Source organism: Rhinopithecus roxellana, chromosome 12, assembly GCF_007565055.1.
Source record: "Rhinopithecus roxellana isolate Shanxi Qingling chromosome 12, ASM756505v1, whole genome shotgun sequence".
NCBI lineage: Eukaryota > Metazoa > Chordata > Mammalia > Primates > Cercopithecidae > Rhinopithecus > Rhinopithecus roxellana.
This window is the reverse complement of record NC_044560.1, coordinates 132,677,400-132,700,103: the sequence shown is the minus strand read 5'-3', so window position 1 is coordinate 132,700,103 and position 22,704 is coordinate 132,677,400. Positions and strand designations below refer to the sequence as shown.

The window sequence follows — 22,704 nt, the reverse complement described above, 5'->3', positions numbered from 1 at the left end:
CACCTGAAGGTCACCAACATCAAAGACCAAGGTAGATAAATCCGTGAAGATGGAGAGAAACCAGCACAAAAAGGTTGAAAATTCAAAATACCAGAACGCCTCTTCTCCTCCAAAGGATCAGAACTCCTTGCCAGCAAGAGAACAAAACTTGTCGGAGAACGAGTTTGACGAGTTGACAGAAGTAAGCTTCAGAAGGTGGGTAATAACAAACTCCTCGGAGCTAAAGGAGCATGTTCTAACCCAATGTAAGGAAGCTAAGGACCTTGAAAAAAGGCTAGATAATTGCTAACTAGAATAACCGGTTTAGAGAGGAACGTAGATGACCTGACAGAGCTGAAAAACACAGCATAAAAACTTCGTGAAGCATAAACAGGTATTAATAGCGGAATCGATCGAGTGGAAGAAAGGATATCAGCAATTGAAGATCAAGTTTATGAAATGAAGCGAGAAGAGAAGATTGCAGAAAAAGGATGAAAAGTAACGAACAAAGCCTCCAAAAATTTGGGATCATGTGAAAAGACCAAATCTACATTTGATTGGTATACCTGAAAAGTGATGAGGAGAATGGAACCAAGTTTGAAAACACTCTTTAGGATATTATCCAGGAGAATTTCCCCAACTTAGCAAGACAGGCCAACATTCAAATTCGGGAAATGCAGAGAACATCACAAAGAAACTCCTCAAGAAGAGTAACCCCAAGACACATAGTCGTCAGATTCACCAAGGTTGAAATGAAGGAAAAAATGTTAAGGACAGCCAGAGAGAAAGGCTGGGTTACTCACAAAGAGAAGCCCATCAGACTAACAGTGGATTTCTTGTCAGAAACCCTACAAGCCAGAAAAGAGTGGGTGCCAATATTCAACATTCTTAAATAGAAGAATTTTCAACCCAGAATTTCATATCCAGCCAAACTACACTTCATAAGTGAAGGAGAAATAAAATTTTTACAGACAAGCAAAAGCTGAGAGATTTTGGCACCACCAGGCCTGCCTTACAAGAGCTCATGAAAGAAGCATTAAGCATGGAAAGGATAACCAGTACCAGCCACTGCAAAAACATACCAAATTGTAAAGACCATTGACACTATGAAGAAACTACATCAATCAATGGGCAAAATAACCAGCTGGCATCATAATGACAGGATCAAATTAACACATAACAATATTAACCTTAAATGTAAACGAGCTAAATGTCTCAATTAAAAGACACAGAGAGGTGAACTGGATTAAGAGCCAAGACCCATCAGTATTCAGGAGACCCATCTCACCTGCAAAGACACACATAGGCTCAAAATAAAGGGATGGAGGAATATTTAACAAGCAAATGGAAAGAAAAAAGAGAAAGAAGTGGGAGTTGCAATCCTGGTGTCTGATAAAACAGACTTTAAGCCAACAAAGATCAAAAGAGACAAAGAAGAGCATTACATAATGATAAAGGGATCAACGCAACAAGAAGAGCTAACTATCCTAAATATATATGCACCCAATACAGGAGTACCCAGATTCGTAAAGCAAGTCCTTAGAGACTTACAAAGAGACATAGACTCCCACACAATAATAGTGGGAGACTTTAACACCCCACTGTCAATATTAGGCAGATCAACGAGACAGAAAGTTAACAGGGATATCCAGGATTTGAACTCAGCTCTGCACCAAGCGGACCTAACAGACATCTACAGAACTCTCCACCCCAAATCAATAGAATATACATTCTTCTCAGCACCTCATTGCCCTTATTCTAAAACTGACCACATAGTTGGAAGTAAAGCACTCCTCAGCAAATGTAAAAGAACAGAAATTATAACAAACTGTCTCTCAGACCACAGTGCAATCAAACTAGAACTCAGGATTAAGAAACTCACTCAAAACAGCTCAACTACATGGAAACTGAACAACTTGCTCCTGAATGACTACTGGGTACATAACAAAATGAAGGCAGAAATAAAGATGTTCTTTGAAACCAATGAGAACAAAGGCACAACATACCAGAATCTCTGGGACACATTTAAAGCAGTATGTAGAGGGAAATTTATAGCACTAAATGGCCACAAGAGAATGCAGGAAAGATCTAAAATCGACAATCTAACATCAAAATTAAAAGAACTAGAGAAGCAAGAGCAAACACATTCAAAAGCTAGCAGAAGGCCGAGCGCGGTGGCTCAAGCCTGTAATCCCAGCACTTTGGGAGGCCGAGACGGGCGGATCACGAGGTCAGGAGATCGAGACCATCCTGGCTAACCCGGTGAAACCCCGTCTCTACTAAAAAATATAAAAACTAGCCGGGCGAGGTGGCAGGCACCTGTAGTCCCAGCTACTCGGGAGGCTGAGTCAGGAGAATGGCGTGAACCCGGGAGGCGGAACTTGCAGTGAGCTGAGATCCGGCCACTGCACTCCAGCCTGGGGGAAAGAGCGAGACTCCGTCTCAAAAAAAAAAAAAAAAAAAAAAAAAAAAGCTAGCAGAAGGCAAGAAATAACTAAGATCAGAGCAGAATGGAAGGAGATAGAGACTCAAAAAATGCTTCAAAAAATCAATGAGTTCCTTGTAGATTCTGGATATTAGCCCTTTGTCAGATGAGTAGATTGCAAAAATTTTCTCCCATTCTGTAGGTTGCCTGTTCACTCTGATGGTCACACCAACATGGCACAAGTATACATATGTAACAAACCTGCACGTTATGCACATGTACCCTAGAACTTAAAGTATAATAAAATAAAAAATTAAATAAATAATTATCAAGGAAAAAAAAATCAATGAATCCAGGAGCTGGTTCTTTGAAAAGATCAACAACATTGATAGACCAGTAGCCAGACTAATAAAGAAGAAAAGAGAGAAGAATCAGATGGATGCAATAAAAAATGATAAAAGGGATATCACCACAGATCCCACAGAAATACAAACTACCATCGGAGGATACTATAAACAGCTCTATGCAAATAAACTAGAAAATCTAGAAGAAATGGATAAATTCCTGGACACATACACCCTCCCAAGACTGAACCAGGAAGAAGTTGAATCCCTGAATAGACCAATCACAGGTTCTGAAATTGAGGCAATAATTAATAGCCTACCAACCAAAAAAAGTCCAGGACCAGATGGATTCACAGCCGAATTCTACCAGAGGTACAAGGAGGAGCTGGTACCACTCCTTCTGAAACCATTCCAATCAATAGAAAAAGAAGGAATGCTCCCTAATTCATTTTATGAGGCCAACATCATCCTGATACCAAAGCCTGACAGAGACACTACCAAAAAAAAAGAGAGAATTTTAGACCAATATCCCTCATGAATATGGATGCAAAAATCCTCAATAAAATATTGGCAAACCAAATCCAGCAGCCCATCAAAAAGCTTATCCACCATGATCAAGTTGGCTTCATCCCTGGGTTGCAAGGCTGGTTCAACATATGCAAATCAATAAATGTAATCCAGCATATAAACAGAACCAAAGACAAAAACCACATGATTATCTCAATAGATGCAGAAAAGGTCTTTGACAAAATTCAACAATGCTTCATGCTAAAAACTCTCAATAAACTAGGTATTGATGGGACATATCTCAAAGTAGTAAGAGCTATTTATGACAAACCCACAGCCAATACATACAGAATGGGCAAAAACTGGAAGCATTCCCTTTGAAAACTGGCACACCCTGTATGGGGTGCATATGTATTTAGGATAGTCAGCTCTTCTTGTTGAATTGATCCCTTTACCATTATGTAATGGCCTTCTTTGTCTCTTTTGATCTTTGTTGGTTTAAAGTCTGTTTTATCAGAGACTAGGATTGCAACCCCTGCTTTTTTTTTTTGTTTTCCATTTGCTTGATAGATCATCCTCCATCCCTTTATTTTGAGCCTATGTGTGTCTCTGCACGTGAGATGGTCTCTTGAATATAGCAGACTGATGGGTCTTGACTCTTTATCCAATTTGCCAGTTTGTGTCTTTTAATTGGAGCATTTAGCCCATTTACACTTAAGGTTAATATTGTTATGTATGAATTTGATCTTGTCATTATGATGTTAGCTGTTTATTTTGCTCATTAGTTGATGCAGTTTACTCCTAGCATTGATGGGCTTTACAATCGGGCATGTTTTTGCAGTGGCTGGTACCAGTTGTTCCTTTCCATGTTTAGTGCTTCCTTCAGGATCTCTGGTAGGGCAGGCCTGGTGGTGACAAAATCTCTCAGTATTTGCTTGTCTGTAAGGGATTTTGTTTCTCCTTCACTTATGAAGCTTAGTTTGGCTGGATATGAAATTCTTGGTTGAAAATTCTTTTCTTTAAGAATGTTGAATATTGGCCTCCACTCTCTCGTGGCTTGTAGAGTTTCTGCTGAGAGATCTGCTGTCAGTCTGATGGGCTTCCCTTTGTGGGTAACTTGAGCTGTCTCTCTGGCTGCTCTTAACATTTTTCCCTTCATTTCAACTTTGGTGAATCTGACAATTATGTGTCTTGGGGTTGCTCTTCTCGAGGAGTATCTTTGTGGCATTCTCTGTATTTTCTGAATTTGAATGCTGGCCTGCCTTGGTACATTGGGGATGTTCTCCTGGATAATATCCTGAAGAGAATTTTCCAACTTGGTTCCATTCTCCCTATCACTTTCATGTACACCAGTCAGACGTAGGTTTGGTCTTTTCACATAGTCCCATATTTCTTGGAGGCTTTATTCATTTCTTTTTTCTCTTTTTTGTCCAAACTTCTCTTCTCACTTCATTTCATTCATTTGATCTTCAATCACTGATACCCTTTCTTCCAGTTGATTGAATCGGTTACTGAAGCTTGTGCATTTGTCATGTAGTTCTTCTGCCATGGTTTTCAGCTCTATCAGGTCATTTAAGGACTTCTCTACATTGGTCATTCTAGTTAGCCATTCGTCTAATCTTTTTTTTTTTTTTTTTTGAGGCGGAGTCTCGCTCTGTCGCCCGGACTGGAGTGCAGTGGCCAGATCTCAGCTCACTGCAAGCTCTGCCTCCCGGGTTTACGCCATTCTCCTGCCTCAGCCTCCCGAGTAGCTGGGACTACAGGCGCCCGCCACCTCGCCCGGCTAGTTTTTGTATTTTTAGTAGAGACGGGGTTTCACCGTGTTAGCCAGGATGGTCTCGATCTCCTGACCTTGTGATCCGCCCGTCTCGGCCTCCCAAAGTGCTGGGATTACAGGCTTGAGCCACCGCGCCCGGCCTCGTCTAATCTTTTTTCAAGGTTCTTAGCTACTTTGTGATGGGTTTGAACTTCCTCCTTTGGCTCGGAGAAGTTTGATCATCTGAAGCCTTCTTCTGTCAACTCATCAAAGTCATTCTCCATGCAGCTTTGTTCTGATGCTGGCGAGGAGCTGCATTCCTTTGGAGGGGGAGAAGCACTTTGATTTTTAGAATTTTCAGCTTTTCTGCTCTGTTTTTTCCCTATCTTTGTGGCTTTATCTACCTTTGGTCTTTGACGATGGGGATGTACAGATGGGGTTTTGGTGTGGATGTCATTTCTGTTTGTTAGTTTTCCTTCCATCAGTCAGGACGCTCAGCTGCAGGTCTGTTGGAGTTTGCTCGAGGTCCACTCCAGACCCTGTTTGCCTGGATATCAGAAGTGGAGGCTGCAAAAGAGTGAATATTGCTGAACAGCAAATGTTGCTGCCTAATCATTCCTCTGGAAGCTTCATCTCAGAGGGGTACCCAAACGTGTGAGGTGTCAGTCTGCCCCTACTGAGTGGTGCCTCCTGGTTAGGCTACTCAGGGGTCAGGGACCCACTTGAGGAGGCAGTCTGTCCATTCTCTGATATCAAACTCTGTGCTGGGAGAACAACTACTCTCTTCAAAGCTGTCAGACTGGGACATTTAAATCTGCAGAGGTTTCTGCTGCCTTTTGTTTGGCTATGCCCTGTCCCCAGAGGTAGAGTCTACAGAGACAGGCAGGCCTCCTTGAGCTGTGGTGGGCTCCACCCAGTTCGAGCTTCCCCGCAGCTTTGTTTACCTACTTAAGCCTCAGCAATGGTGGACGCCCCTCCCCCAGCCTTGCAGTTAGATCTCAGACTACTGTGCTAGCAATGAGGTAGGCCTCGTGGGCGTGGGACCCTCTGAGCCAGGCACAGGATATAATCTCCTGGTGTGCCATTTGTTAAGACCCTTGGAAAAGTGCAGTATTAGGGTGGGAGTGACCTGATATTCCAGGTGCTGTGTGTCACAGTTTCCCTTGGCTAGGAAAGGGAATTCCCTTACCCCTTGTGCTTCCCAGGTGAGGCGATGCCTCACCCTGCTTTGGCTGTCACTCAGTGGGCTGCAACCCACTGTCCTGCACCCACTGCCCAACACATCCCAGTGAGATGAACCCGGTACCTCAGTTGGAAATGCAGAAATCACCTGTCTTCTGTGTTGCTCACACTGGGAGCTGTAGCCTGGAGCTGTTCCTATTCAGCCATCTTGAAACCGCCCCCAGTGCCCCAACGTCTTGAATCATTTCAGCATTAATTCAAAAGCCCAAAGTCCAAAGTCTCATTGGAGACAATGCAAATCCCTTCAACCTATGAGCCTGTAAAATAAAAAACAAGGTAATTACTTCCAAGATACAATGGAAGTGTAAGCAATGGGTAAATACTCCCTTTCCAAAAGGGAAACATCTGCCAAAACAAAGGGGTTCCAAGCCCCTGCATGTCTGAAACCCAGCAGGGCAGTCATTAAATCTTAGAGCTCAAAAATATTTTTTTTTGAGTCTATATCTCACATCCAGGCCACCCTGATGCCAAGGGTGGTCTCCCAAGGCCTTGGACAGCTCTGCCTATGCGGCTTTGCTGGGTAGACCTCTCATGGGTGCTTTCACAGGCTAGCATTGAGTGCCTGCAGCTTTTCCCAGCACATGGTGTGAGCTGTCAATGGATCTACCATTCTGGGGTCTGGAGGATGGTAGCCCTCTTATCACAGCTCCACTAGGCAGTGCCCCAGTGTGGTCTTGTGTGGGGGCTCAACCCTATATTTCCCCTATGCACTTCTCTAGTAGAGGTTCTTTATGAGCTCTCTGCTGCTGCAGTGGATTTGTGCCTCGACATCCAGACATTTCCATACATCCTCTGAAATTTAGGCAGAGACTCCCAAGCCTCAGATCTTGCCTTCAGTGCACCACAAGCTTAAAAACTCATGGAAGTTTTCAAGGCTTTTGGTCTGCACCCTCTGAAGTAGCAGCCTGAAACATATTTGGCATCCTTTTAGCCGTGGCTGAAGCTGGAGCAGTTGCCACTCAGGGAGCAGTGTCCCAAGATTGTGTAGGGCAGCAGGGCCCTGGATCCAGCCCACAGAACCATTCTTTCCTCGTAGGCCTCTGGGTCTATGATGGGAGGGGCTTCTGTGAAGATCAACAAATGCCTTCAAGGCTTTTGCTATTTTGGCTCTTCTTTATTTATGCAAATGTTTGCAGCAAACTTGAAAATTCCTCCCCAGAAAATGAGTTTTTCTTTCCTACCATGTGATCTTGCTGCAAAATTTCCAAACTTTTATGCTTTGCTCCCCTTTTAAATGTAAGTTCCAGTTTCAGATCATCTCCTTTCTCATGCGTATGACCATAAAATGTTAGAAGATGCCAAGCTACTTCTGAATGCTTTGCTGCTTAGAAATGTCTTCCGTCAGATACCCTTAATCACCTCTCTCAAGTTTGAAGTTCCACAGATCTATAGAGCAGGGGCAAAATGCTACCAGTCTCTTTGCCAAAGCATGGTAAGAGTGACCCTTATTCCAACTTCCAGTAAGTTCTTTATCTCCACCTGAGACCTCCTCAGCCTGGACTTCACTGTCCCTCCTCCAACACTGGGGATTACAATTTAATGTGAGATTTGGGAGGGGACACAGATCCAAACCGTATCAGTGGGGGAAGAACACCATGGTGAATGGTGCTGGGAACACTGACAAGCCACATGTAGAAGAATGAAACTGGATTCTCATCTCATCTTATTAAAAAATCAACTCAAGGTGGATCAGACTTAAATCTAAGACATGGAGCCATTCGAATTCCAGAAGATAACATTTGAAAAACTCTTCTAGACATTGGCTTAGGCAAAGAATTCATGACTAAGAACCCAAAAGCAAATGCAACAAAAATAAATAAATGAGACCTAACTAAACCAAAAATCTTCTGTACAGTAAAAGAAATGATCAGCAGAATAAACAGACCATTCACAGAGTGGGAAAAAAAACTTACAAACTATGCATCGACAAAAGACTAATATCCAGAATATACAAAGAACTCAAACAAATCAGCAGGAAAAAACACCAAACAATCCCATTGAAAAATGGGCTAAAGACATGAATAGAGAATTCTCAAGAGAAGATATACAAATGGTCAAACAATACATGAAAAAATGCTCAGCATCACTAATCATTATGGAAATGCAAATCAAAACCACAATGCGATATCACCTCACTCCTGCAAGAATGGTCATAATAAACAACCAACCAACCAACCCACCAACCAACTAACCAACCAACCAACCAACCAACCAAACAAACAAACAAACAAAAAAGAGTAGATGTTGGCATGGATGCAGTGATGAGGGAACACTTCCATACTGATGGTGGGAATGTAAATAAGTGTAGTTGCTATGGAAAATGGTGTGGAGATTCTTTAAAGAACTAAAAGTAGAACTACGATTTGATCCAGCAATCCCACTACTGGGTATCTACCCAGAGGAAAAGAAGTCAATATTCAAACAGGATCCTTGCACACACGTGTTTATTGTGGCACAATTTATAGTAGCAAAATCATGGAACCAATACAAATGCCCATCAATCAATGAGTGAATAAAGAAACTGTGAGATATCTATCTATCTATCTATATAGGATATATATGTGTATATATATGTATCTATAAACATACATACATATATATATGTGTGTGTATATATATGTGTGTGTGTGTGTGTGTATATATACACCCATGGATCAATAAGTGGAGAAAGAACATGTGGTAAATATGCACCAGGGAACACTACTCTACTGTAAAGCAGAATGAAATAATGGCCATTGCAGCAAGTTGGATACAACTGGAGGTCATTATTCTAAGTGAAGCAACTCAGGAATAAAAACTCAGATGCTGTATGTTCTTATTCATAAGTGGGAGCTAAACCATGAGGATACAAAGGCATTAACATGATATAATGAACTTTGGAGACTGGAAGGAAGGGTGGGAGGGGTGACAGATAAAATGCTACATATTGGGTACAGTGTACACTGCTTAGGTGATGGGTGCAGCAAAGTCTCAAAAATCACCACCAAAGAATGCAACCATGTAATCAAAAACCACCTGGATCCCACAAATTATTGAAACAAAAATACATATAAATATTAGAATACAAATTATTCTACCATAAAGACACATGCACACGAGTGTTCACTGCAGCACTGTTCACAATAGCAAAGACATGGAATCAACCTAAATGTTCATTAATGACTGACTGAATACAGAAAATATGGTACATATACACCATGGAATACCATGCAGCCATAAAAAGAACAAGGTCATGTCTTTTGCAGGAACATAGATGGAGCTAGAGGCCATTATCCTTAGCAAACTAATGCAGGGCCAGAAAAAAAATACTGTATGTTCTCACTTATAAGTGGGAGCTAAATGATGAGAACCCATAAACACAAAGAAGAGAACAACACAAACAGGGGTCTACTTGAGAGTGGAGGGTGGGAAAAGAGAGAAGAGCAGAAAAAATAACTATTGGGTACTTTGTTTAGTACCTGGGTGATGAAATAATCTGTACAGCTAACACCCATGACAAGGGATTTACCTATATAACAAACCTGCACATGTACACTTGAACTTAAAATAAAAATAGTAAAAATAAATTGGGGAAAAAATTTTAAATTTCTCTTTTATTCCAACTTCTTGGTCCCTCACTTGCAAATAGAGGCCCACAAACACCAATGTTTAGTAGCATCACAGATGGCATCCCAGAGGAATAGCAATGCTGTGGGAATTGGGCATCAAGGGCAATATTATCACAGAGTATATTTATTCTTTGGGAGCTTCAGCAATAACTGGGAAGACCAACAGATCTTTGAGATGAGGAGGCTTTAGAGTTCAGAAATGGCTTTCTCCTTCTTGAGCAATGCCCTATTTGCTGGGGGGAAGATCATGAATCTGGATTGAGCAGGATGAAGAAAGATGTTGAATAGGTTTCCAGAGGCAATTCAAAAACTGTTAGTTGAACGTTGGCCCTGGACTCTATGTCATCTCTTTGTATCTGAGATATCATTCCTGGCTACCATGAGCACAGAGTGGTAGCTGAATAAAAATGAATGTAATGAACGGCCCATAGGAAGTGCACTGAGCTGGTGAATATCATTCAAGAAAGGGCAGTCACTGTGTGTTTGCCTAACAGGGCTGGAATTTAGGACTCTGTTGGTTATTCAAATAAAATGGATGCCAGGCAAGCAGCAAGTAGATATAAACTCCAAGTCATTTTCTGCTCTGGAAGCCAGGGGTTCCAGGATAGGTTTCATCCATTCAGAGCACAAACTGCATAATTCCACAAGAAATGAATTCCATGCTGGTGATAGGGTCTGTGATCCATTATCAAAAAGAGAAGTGATCAAGACTGTGACAGGGAAGGTGTAATGAGGGGAGTGTACCTCATCAGAACACAAGAGTTTCCAGTGACAGGGCAGAGAATTTTATTCCATCCTGGAATGAAACAAGGAAGAGAGGCATGAAGAGTATCATTCACTGTGCATTGGCACCTCAGAGTGTCTGGATGTTAGTTTAAAGGAGGGGTAAGGAGAGAAGCATACCCATGAGTGAGGTTGGAGTTGCAGAAACTGTTGCAATGAACATGGGGAGAGAAAATAATGAACAAAATGACCTGAGATGGTCCTTGCAAACAAAGAGGCTATTTGGTGGGACTCTCTTCATTCTGGTTTCATTGATTTTTAGGTGATATATTGTTTTTTTTTTTCGTAAGTGGTTTTTCATACATGGTATGAAGTAGATAATCACAGCTCTTGTAGTGGGAAAAGAGCTGTCATTCTGCCATCTTGGTAGGAACTCCAGAAACTGAGAATGGAGGGTGAGGACAAGTGCTACAGAGAAACATTCCCAGAGAAAATGAAAATAGGTGTCTGGTTGGTTTCAGTAAAAATATGGATTATTGACTGCTGTCTATTTTATTTTCCCTTCTAAAATATATGTGTTCATTGCATTTTTCCCGTCTCTTTCAGTCTTCTTTGATTTGTATAAAGCAGATTTTGTGTCCCTTTGGTGCACATGTTGCAGGAGATTGCAAGTGATAATTTGTAGTCACATCATAGACACCACATCCTGATCAGATAAGATGTTGCACTTTACTCTGAGCCTGTTTTTATAATTGTAATGCCTTCAGAGATTTCTTACAGGGTTAGTGTTTTTGGTATGCAGGAAGTAGTTGTGAGTGGAACTAGTTGCCAAGGATGGCCCCTTATGACTATGGTCACAATAACCACAGCTTGTGGAGTCCTCTCCTTCTGATTAGGACTGTTTGACTCATATTGATCAATGTAAAGCCATAGAAGTGACACTGTCTGCCATTCAAAGGTAGGTCCTATGATGCCGTACACCTTCTCCATGAGCCTTTTGGAAGGCTTTCTTTGGTGGAAGCCAGTCACCGTTTATTAAGTCCCAGAACCATGAGACTCTCATGATTTAAGGAAATCAATGTCATGAATGGGAAGGTGAGGTAGTGAAGGAGATAGCTCACCAGCTTCTAGGTGTTCACCCAGTCCTGGTGTTGAGTTGGACATGAGTGAAGCATCCCCTGAAATCCCAGCCTTAAAGATCTCTCAGAAAACGTAACTCCCGTCACATGATCTACCACTCAAGTTCAGTAAACCTGTAAAGCTGGGAAAGATAAAAATAAATGATTGCTTTTAGCCAATATGTGTTGTGAGGTTTGCTGTGTTGCAATTTATCACTGGAAAAGCAGCAAATAAGGGTCTGCTCACTGTGTCAATGTACATGACTTGTGTCTATTCCAATAATAATCGATATGGTCTCTGATCTCAAATCATGACCATTTATTTCCAAAGAGAAACCCCTGGATTCTCCCCACATAAAGTGAAACAATCTTCAAATATTTGAAAATAAGAATAATTGGGATTCTTTAAAGGAAATCACTGGGCTCCAGTGATTCTCTAAACTATGACTTGGGTTGAAAACTTCACATGCAAAACTTGTCATCTTTTTTTTTTTTCAGTTCCTCTGTAGCAGCCCACACAAAGCCAGGCACAGTGTTCATACACAGTAAGCATCCTGAGAACAATGGAAAAAATTAAGAAATTTCACATAATTTTCCTCAAGTTACAGATTTCCCCCAAAGCCACCACGTACACCTGTGTGGCTGTAAACAGCTACCTAACATGTAAGTGCCATGAGTCATTTGATATTGGGTAAGTATTTTAGTTCAGACTGTCTGACGTCAACTATGTGCTATAGAAGGATGCTGTTTCTAATGTCTTCTCAGACATTCCAGGGACCTTGTCACTCACTCCCTTGGTCACAGGAAGGTTTATCCCCTTTGATTTCCTGATGCCTCCCGTAGAATCCCCTGGCCCCCCTTGGGGATGATCACTTCCTCTTTCCCCCTCTTAAAGCAAGAATCAAATCATGTGAGTTTTCGTGCTGTTTTAATGACCAAGTGGAGGGGAAATTGTGAGGAGGAATTATTCTGTTAGCAGGCTCTGGGAATCCCATGGTCAGGTAGAAAGAGGGATTCTTCAACAAGAGGGATTGTTGTTGAAGGATTCTTATTGAACAATCCTTCAACAAGAGGGATTCTTCACATGAGGGAGTGTGATCATCTCCCTCAATTGCAGACACACACTGAGGTCAGGGAGATATCTCTGGACACTTGCATCATCTTCACAAATGATGGCGGGATTCGATGGACGAAGCCATAAATGCGTATGCCATTGACCTTTATCTACAAGAGGAAAAATGCATCAGAAAGACAGCATGCCACCAAACAAGTTTTTAGCCTCCTCTCCACTCTGCCTTAGGACCAATAACATTCCCCAAGAAAACCCCTAGTTATACAAGTTAACATATTAGATACACTTCTGTTTACAGGTGACATTTTGTGCCTATTTGAGACAGTAGCTGATTTTATTTCTAATGTTCCCACTCATTCTCTAGTGAAGTTCTATACTCTGTGTCACAAAGTCTCTGCTTACTCGTGCTCCCTTCTAACCTAGAAGATACCCATTGCCAGGGACTGTGTCTCAAGAACTTGAGACCCTGCATCTCACACAGCAGCTGCCACAGGGTTAGTGCTAGGCCATGTTCATTGAATGCATACTTTTCAGTTCCATGAACTGTGATTGCTTTTCACTACTGATGGCCCAGTTTCTCTTTGGAGTAACCTACATCTGAGGTATTAGTGGCAAAGAAGGAAACCCAGGATTCTTATAGAATGAAAGGAGAACAGTTCTTGTAAAACAGAATATTACCTTCAACAACTTCTAAGCATAGGAAAAGATCCCTCGCTTGAATCTGAATAAGATATGAATGTTTTGGCCTACTCGTTAGAGAAAGCCAGAAAGTATGGATATATTCCTTATATTAAGGCTATGGAGAAAGTCGCCTTATTAGTATTAATTTTTCAGATTTAAAATGCATACATTTTTTTAGCCAGTGTTTTCATTTTTTTGTATTTATCTTCTAGTAAAAGTATGGGAGGTTGGTAATGACAAAAGGATTGATTAGAAAACTTAATACAGCGTCATTTGTGACAGCAAAATACTGGAAAGAAATTTAATGCCCCCAAAGGGCCAAGTTCAACAATTTTGGGTAAACTTTTTAATGTGATATTATGCAGTCTTTAAAATCTGAAGCAGCATCATAGATTGACAATGTCTTCAAGATATATTCTTTGGCAACAAATCAACTTAGTTCCTGAAGCGTAATGTGTAGGGCAACTTATACCAGGATTTGCTTAAAAACAAATGAAATCATAGACATATCTATATGCTTCCATAAGCAAAAATTTCCTCTGAAGGGCTAGGCACAGTGGCTTAAGCCTGTAAGCCCAGTATATTGAGAGGCCGAGTTGGGCGGATAACTTGAGGTTGGGAGTTCAAGACCAGCCTGGCCAAAGTGGTAAACCCCCGTCTCCCCTAAAAATACGAAAATTAGCCAGGTGTGCTGGCACGCACCTGTAGTCCCAGCTACTAGGGAGGCTGAGGCAAGATTATTGTTTGGATCCAGGAGGTGGAGGTTGCAGTGAGCTGAGATCATGCCACTGCACTCCAACCTGGATGACAAAATGAGACTTTGTCTCAAGAAGACAAACAAACAAAAACAAACAAACGAACAAACAAACAAACAAACAAACCCTCTTTGAACGAAAGCAGAGCTCTGATAATGTTATTCCTGTGAGTAGAATTCGGGCCCCAAAATGAGACAAAGACTTAATTTTTGACTGATTGAAACAACTTTTTTTAAACCTTTTTCTTTTTTCCCTGAAGTATATTGTATTCACTAAACTCAATGAAAATTTAAATAACGGCATAAGTAGAAATGAGCACTATGTGAAAAGACAGAGGAGATTCTCAACTTTGGGGGAAATGTCAGGTGAGCTGACCTTGACATTGGTCAGATTTGGGAAAGAGCTGAGGATGGCAGTGCAAGCAGGGGTGCTCTGTGATGAAAACCAGGGGCAGGAATAGTTATGGGAGATGGACCCCGAGGGACTGCTGAGGCCAGGTCAATGAGAGCTGCCTCCTGTTTTGGGAACCCACAAAGCCTGGGTGCTGGGAGCTCCTGGGATGCTCACCTCGTACTCATTGTAATGCACGTAGATGCACAGCTCAAATTGTTTGCCATCCTCAAAGGGCACATAGTCTGTTGTCTCCTCCAACATCCATATCCCAAACTCACGCCTGTTCATGACCACGTGATTGCCAAAGTGCACTCGGAAACGGAAGGCAATATCTGAGTCCTCATCCATGTCAGTGTAGAAATCCACCTGCAGCTGTGGGTCGTTGCTGAGGGCAAAGCATGCAGAATGTTGGGCAGGTCCCTCCCTTGTGCAGACACACACTAGACATACACACAAATCCCTTCCCCATTTACCCGGGGAAAAGGTCTCCCTGATAATACTGATGGCCAGGTCCCTGTGGGGATGCTTCAGCTCCTCGTGCCCGCAGCAGGGAGATTCTGTGCTCCTCACCCCCAGATGAAGACGGAGTCACAGCCACTGACCTGGGCCTATGACTTGTTCATTCCCTGAGAATTCTATGCCCCTTGATAAAGAGCCACAGCTCCAACCCACTGAGTGTCCTCCTTCCTTAGGCCCCGTGGCTGGTCCACATGCAGTTGCTGCAGGTCTCATGCCTGGTGCTGGAGGGACTCCAGGGACCGGCACCTGCATGGGGCCTCCATCCTGCCAGCTAGACATTTCCTCATCACCCACACATAAGGTCAAGCCCTCAGCAAATATTCTCCCTTCTTCTCCAACCCCTCTGTTGGTCCATGGAGTACTCACATAAAAGAGTCGATCGGTGTCCCTTTGATTATCACGCAGGAACCAACAGACAAAGACACAGGCAGTTTGTATGGCACCTGCCAGAGTATTGAGAGTAAGTGAGAGGTGCAGGGTCAGGTGCAGCCTCCCCTCCTGTAACATATTCCCATGGTGCAGGAGGTTAGAGATGAAAGGGAGACTCTGTGGACTCTCCCTTTTCAGCCTACCACAGTCTGGGCCCCATATTCCTGAAGATATGGTGGACCCATAGGTAAGAGTAAGGGTTCAGGAGCCAGGATGCCTGGATTCTGGTCGTCACTCTGCCTTTTACTAGCAGTGCAATCTTAGATTTGTTACTTGAACTCTTCCATCCCCGTTTTCCCTAGAACAAGGAGAATTATCAGGAATTTCTACTTTGTAGGACGTTTTCTGTAATAGGGAGTTAATACATGTAAAAGTGTTACCCTAATCCCTGTCATGTGTAGGGCCTCTTAGGAGTGACCTAGCAGAACAGGGGAGTCCTCCTGAAACACTGACCTGCCTTCATTCTCAACTCTGAAAATTAAAATAGGACTTGTAAATGTAAGAATGTAAACATTCACTCCAGTGGGAAACAACACTTGTTGAAAGAAAGAGAAATGATGAAAGAACAGGAAACCCTTGGGTGTGGGAGGCAAATGCATCGCAATCATCAAGGGAAATGGACGTCCTTCTCAGAAGGGGCACACATTGCTGATAGCACGGCCCCAATACTTGCACAAATGAAGCCTGTGGGTCAGGGATGTAACTGGAGGGAATGATTGATTTCTACGACGACTACAAGTGGTTGAGATGATTTTTCTGTACTTTTGAGATAGGTTCTTGCTCTGTCGCCCAAGCTGACATGCAGGGGTGCAATCATGGTTCACTGAAACCTCAAACTCCTGGGCTACAGTGATCATCACACATCTGCCCCCTCTTGAATAGCTGGGGAGAAAGGTGCCTGCCACTCTGCCAGTCGAATATTTAAAGTTTTTTAAAGAAAGGGTCTCACTCTGATGCCCAAACAGGTCTCAAACTTCTGGCCTCAAGTTATCCTCTCATCTTTGCCTCCAAAATTGGTGGGATTATAGCCATGAGTCAGCGAACTCAGCTGCTGGGCTGATTAATATCCACCGTAAGCTCCTTCTGAACTGAGACTTAACTTGTTCTTTCACAGGTGGAGAACAAGTTTAGTCTCAGTTCAGATAGATACTTTACGTGATTCAGTCTCTGAAACCATGGCCTCTAATGTCCTTTCCTAGCAAACCAGTGTCTGCGCACCCTGCTGTCCCACAGTGGGAAGAACTGGATGGGCGGGGACAGGTAAGCTGAGCCTGGAAAGCAAGAACAGTGGTCACTCTGTGCAGACCCCACCTGAGAAACCATCACCTTCATAGTCTGCATTCCTCTTCCCCACTCTTACTAGGAAGAGACATCTACTGACCCTACATTCCGCTCTCATAAGTGATCTGAAACAAGTCCTTGGTAACTCACAATCCCCAAGATCCCCACCAGTTAAGCCACCTGGGATTCACATCAGAGGTGCTGCTGTGTGGGGAGAAACATTCACGTGTGCAGAAAGCCACATGCATGATCCTACTTCAACATACAGTCACATCCCAGCACACACACACACACAGTCACACAGAGCCATGCCACTCACTGAGTCACACACACCTGCTCACTGTGCACATAACGATGCTCATGCACTGATCTGGCTGTGCTCACACACATATTCACATCATAGACAGGAAACAAAGCCCACTCACTCCCTTACTCTCTATTCACACACGTGCTTGTCCTGAGGGGTCATCCACCTCCCACTTAAAGTCACATCATCTCAGCAGAGTTTACTCTCATCAGACATCACCTCACGCTCATAGAGGGTTACACTGGTCCAGGGTCCACACCCGAAGCCCCACAAGCATCTCAGATAGCATAGCCTCAGGGTTTCTATTCCACACATCATTAACTCTGAGTAAAGCATTCACAGTAGAAATGCTCATATTTTCTTCTCAAAATCTCCCATTTCTTTCTTGGTTTCTGCGACACGAAATTTTTGAAAGCTGTGCCTTTTCAACTCACGGGTAAAGAGGACATTGTTCTCTCCTTCTGGGCGACCTTCAGAATTGAGTCCAGTCTTCTGAGTGAATCTCTGAGTTGCAGCATTTAAATGACTCACTTCAGCCTTGCCCTCTGGCTTCATTCCAGATTCCAAGCTCCTCCCAGCAAGCTTTCCTTGCAACTTGAGAAAGGCTTAGGTGTCGAGAAGAAACTCAGTCACAACCATAGCTATTTGCAGGTCTGTATCTATAATGCAGTGGAAATGACAGTGGGGGAGGTACCAGGCTGTGGGTTAGGTTACAAGGGAAATGCATAGATAAGGATGATGGAGTGACGGATAGTGGTTGGTTGTAAAGCCCAGCCTTTATGCCTCTCAAGTCTTTACTCACCTATGCAGAATATACCCAGAAGGTGTACATTTTCCCAATTTGTACAATGGCTAAAAAAAAGGTGGAGATTTTGGGGAAATACATTTGCTCTAGAAGGTAATGATTCTGTCTGCTTTTAAACATTCTGGTAGAGCACTGACTCTGTGGAGAGAAGTAGATAAATTTCTTGCATGAACCTATTCCACACTAGGCTGCTTGGCTCTGCCAGGTGAGGGCCACTCTTACCTGTCACACACTTGGACTGTAGCTATACCCTCCACTTTCTCTTGGTGTTCATGTAAATAAAAGTTTCAGAGACACTGTTTCTCCTGCAGATTGTAGGAGGAAGGTGAGATTGTGGTTTTTGTTTGATTTTTCTTTCCTTTTATTTTAGGTTCAGGGGTACATATGCAGGTACACTCGCGTCATGGAGTTTGTGGTACATATGATTTCTTCACCTGGGTACTAAGCGTAGTACTCAAGAGTTATTTTTTTTGCCCCTGTCCCACCTTTCACCCTCCACTCTCAAGTAGGCCCCAGTGTGTGTTATTTCCCTCTTGGTGTCCATGAGTCTCATCGTTTAGTTCACACTGATAAGTGAGAACATGCAGTATTTGGTTTCCTGTTCCTGCATTAGTTTGCTAACAATAATGGCCTCCAGCTCCATCCATGTTCCTGCAAAAGACATAATATCATTCTTTTTTAGGACCGCATAGTATTCCATTGTGTACATGTACCACATTTTCTGTATCCAATCTGTCGTTGATTGGCATTTGGGTTCATTCCGTGTCTTTGCTGTTGTTCATAGTGTTGCAATGAACATGCATGTGCCTATGTCTTTATGGCAGAATGATTTCTATTCTTCTGGGTATACACCCAGTGATGGGATTGCTGGGTTGAACGGTAGTTCCATTGTTAGCTCTCTGAGGAATCACCACACTGCTTTCCACAATGTGTTAACTAATTTACACTGCCACCAACAATGTTTGAGTTCTCCCTTTTCTCCACAACCTTGCCAGCATCTGCTCTTTTTTGACTTTTTAATAACAACCATTCTGACTGGTGTGAGATGGTATCTCATTGTGGTTTTTTTTTTTTTTTTTTTTTTTTTTTTTGAGACGGGGTCTCGCTCTGTCACCCAGGCTGGAGTGCTGTGGCCAGATCTCAGCTCACTGCAAGCTCCGCCTCCTGGGTTCACGCCATTCTCCTGTCTCAGCCTCCCGGGTAGCTGGGACTACAGGCGCCGCCACGTCGCCCGGCTAGTTTTTTTTTTGTAGTTTTTAGTAGAGACGGGGTTTCACCGTGTTAGCCAGGATGGACTCGATCTCCTGACCTCGTGATCCGCCCGTCTCGGCCTCCCAAAGTGCTGGGATTACAGGCTTGAGCCACCGCGCCCGGCCTCATTGTGGTTTTGATTTGCATTTCTCCAATGTTCAGTGACATTGAGCTTTTTTATATGCTTGTTGGCCACCTGTATGTTTACTTTTGAAAAGTGTCTCTTCTTGTCCTTTGCTCACTGTTTTTGTTTTAAAACAGGTCTCACTCAGGCTGGAGTGATGTGGCACCATCTTGGCTCACTGTAACCTCTGGCTCCTAGGCTTAGGTGATTTTTCTCAGCTCAGTCTCCTGAGTAGCTGGGACTACAGGTGCATGTCACCATGCTAGGTTAATTTTTTTCTATTTTTGGTAGAGATAAGTTTTTGCCATGTTACCCAGCCTGTTCTCAAATTCCTGGACTCAGGTGATCCACCAGCCTTGGTTGCCTGAAGTTCTGGGATTACAGGCATGAGCCACTGTGTTGAGTTCTTTACTTCTTTACCCACTTTTTTATGGGTTTGTTTGTTTATTTCTTATAAAATTGTTGACATTTCTTATAGATGCTCAGATATTAGACCTTCTTCAGATACATAGTTCGAAAATACTTTCCCCCATTCTTTAGGCTGTCTGTTTACTCTCTTGATAATTTCCTTCCCTGTGCGAAGCTCTTTAGTTTAATTAGATTCTGTTTGTCAATTTTTGCTTTTCTCCTAACTGCCTTTGACATCTTCATCATGAAATCTTTGCTCATGCCTATGTCCTGCATGGTATTGTATTGTCTTGGTTGTCTTCCAGGGTGTTTATAGTTTTTGGGTTTTACATTTAAATCTTTAATTCATCTTTTGTATATGGTGTAAAGAAGGGGTCCAGTTTCAGTCTTCTGTATATGGCTAGCCAGTTCTCCCAGCACCATTTCTTGGATAGGGAGTCCTTTTTCCATTGCTTGTTTGGTCAGCTTTGTCAAAGATCAGATGGTTGTAGGTGTGTAGCCTTATTTCGGGCTCTCCAATCTGTTCCATTGGTCCGTGTGTCTGTTTTCATACCAATACCATGCTGTTTTGGTTACTGTAGCCTTGTAGTACATTTTGAAGTTGGGTAATTTGATGCCTCCAGTTTTGTTCTTTTTGCTTAGAATTGCCTCAGTTATTTGGCTTTTTTTTTTTTTTGGTTCCATGTGAATTTTAAAATGGTATTTACTCTAATTCTGTGAAGAATGTCATTCATAGTTTGATACGAATAGCGTTGCATCTGTAAATTTCTTTGGGCACTATGGCTGTTTTAATGATATTGATTTTTCTTATCCATGAGCATGGAATGTTTTTCTATCTTTGTGTCATCTCTGGTTTCCTTGAGCAGTGTTTTGTAATTCTCATTGTAACGGTCTTTTACCTCCCTGATTAGCTGTATTTCTAGGTATTTTTTTATGGCAAATTTGAATGGAATTGCATTCTTGATTTGTCCCTACCTGTCGCCATTGTTAGCATATAGGAGTTCTAATGATTTTTGCATATTGATTCTGTATCCTGAAGCTTTGCTAAAGTTGTTTATCAGCTTAAGGATCTTTTGGGTGAAGACTATGGAGTTTTCTAGATATAGAATCATGACATCCGCAAACAGGGATGGTTTGACCTCTCTTTGTATTTAGACACCCTTTCTTCCTCTCTCTTGCGTGATTGCTCTGATCAGGCCTTCCAATATTATGTTAAACGGAAGTGAGGAGAGACGGCACTGAAGAAATTGTGGTTTGAAAATCCAAGTTTAATTTCTGCTTTATTCATCATGGAGATTTCTGTCTATTGTCTATCAAATACAAAAGAAAACCAAACTAAATTCCTCTCTTACTCTGTCGTATTGGCCCCTCGCTTGCAAATATAGGTCCTAATGCACCAATGTTCAGCACCACGGACAGCGCCACAGGGGCCACAGCTTTGAGGTACTTGGGCACCAAGGACAATATTATCACCGAGTAGATTTATTCTGTGAGAGGCTTCACAAAAACTAAAAAACCTAAATACCTTCGAGAATGAAGGCTTTAGAGTCCAAGAATGACCTTCTGTGTTTTGAGCAATGCCGTATTTGCTGAGAGAAGATCAGGAATTTTGGTTGAGGAGTATGAAAATGATGTTGAGTAGGTCCCCAGAGGCAATTCAAAAATTTTTTGTCAAACATTGGCCCCTGAACTCTATGTCATCTCTTTGGATCTCAGATTTCGTCCTGCCCACCATGAGCAAAAGGTATTATCTGAGATAAAAATGAGTGTAACAAATGGCCCATGTGAGCTGAAATAAGCTGGTGAATATCAGTCAAGAAGTGGGAGTCACTGTGTGTGTTGCAAGGCCAGCATGCAGGACTCTGTAGGCTATTCAAATAAAATGGGTGTCATCCAGGGGCAAGCAGATGTGAAATCAAACTCATGTTCTGCTCAGGAAGTCATGGATTCCAGGATAGCCTTCATCCTCTCAGAGAACGAATTTTCTAATTCCCCAACAAATGAATTCCATGCTGGTGATGGGGCCTATAATCCACTATAAAAATACAGAATTGACCAGGACTGTGACAGCGATAGTGTAAGGAGGAGAGTGTACTTAATCAGTACCAGAGAGTTTCCAATGAGAGGGGAGGAAATTTCAGTTCATACTGGAAAGAAACAAGGAAGAAAGGAATGAGGAGTATAATTCACTGTGCATTGACCCCTCAGGGTATCTGGATGTTAGGTTAGAGAAGCAGTACAGAGAGAGGCATACCCATGAGTAAGGTTGGAGTTGAACGAGTTGTGGCAACGAACATGGGGAGAGAGGATGAGGATGATCAAAATGATGTCTGAGATGGGCCCAGCAGAAAAAAAGACTATTTGATGAGACCCTCTTCAATCTTCCTTGGTTGACTTTTAGGAAATATGTTGTTTATCTTCTCCTAAGTGGTTCTCTATATGCACTATAAAGTAGATAATCAAAGCTCTTGTAGTGGAAAAGGGACTGTCATTCTGCCATCTTGGTAGGAGCTCCAAGAAGGTAAGAATGGAGGATGAAGCCGGTTGCTGCAGGGAAACATTCCCAGAGAAAATGAAAAGAGAGATCTTGTTTGTTTCCTCAGTGATATGGACCATGACTGTGGTTTATTTTCTTTCTGTACTTGTTTGTTTGAGTATTTCATTTATGTACAAAGAGCTAACATGTTTTCTTTCATTGTGTGGATGCCTTGGTTATCCATTCAAGGAAGACCTCTTAGTCAAACTTAATGAAATGTATATTCTTTAAGTACTTATGGAAACACTGGGGGCACATATTGAGGTAGTATTTCCGGAACAGGCTATGCTGGTTTGAGCAGATGCGACAAGAGTGAGAACCCAGGCTGAATTTCATAAGTGGCTCTAGCAGAGCTGCTGGTGACCCCTCTTGCTTCTCAGAGTGCTATGAGGCAAAAGATGCCATTTATTATCTTTGGCCCCTCTAAAATATTTGTGTTCA

At 42.4% G+C, this 22,704-nt stretch overlaps 1 protein-coding gene across 1 annotated transcript; it reads right to left on the bottom strand.

The window, feature by feature from the left end:
- Positions 1-12,647: 12,647 nt before the first annotated feature.
- On the bottom strand, positions 12,648-17,788 carry LOC104676139 (galactoside-binding soluble lectin 13). The gene is made up of 4 exons (XM_010380895.2): positions 17,574-17,788; positions 15,489-15,565; positions 14,778-14,988; positions 12,648-12,926 (listed from the first exon to the last, which is right to left on the bottom strand). Exons 1-4 carry the CDS (start codon positions 17,655-17,657, stop codon positions 12,810-12,812), a joined length of 489 nt encoding a protein of 162 aa, XP_010379197.2. The 5' UTR covers positions 17,658-17,788; the 3' UTR covers positions 12,648-12,809.
- Positions 17,789-22,704: the final 4,916 nt, after the last annotated feature.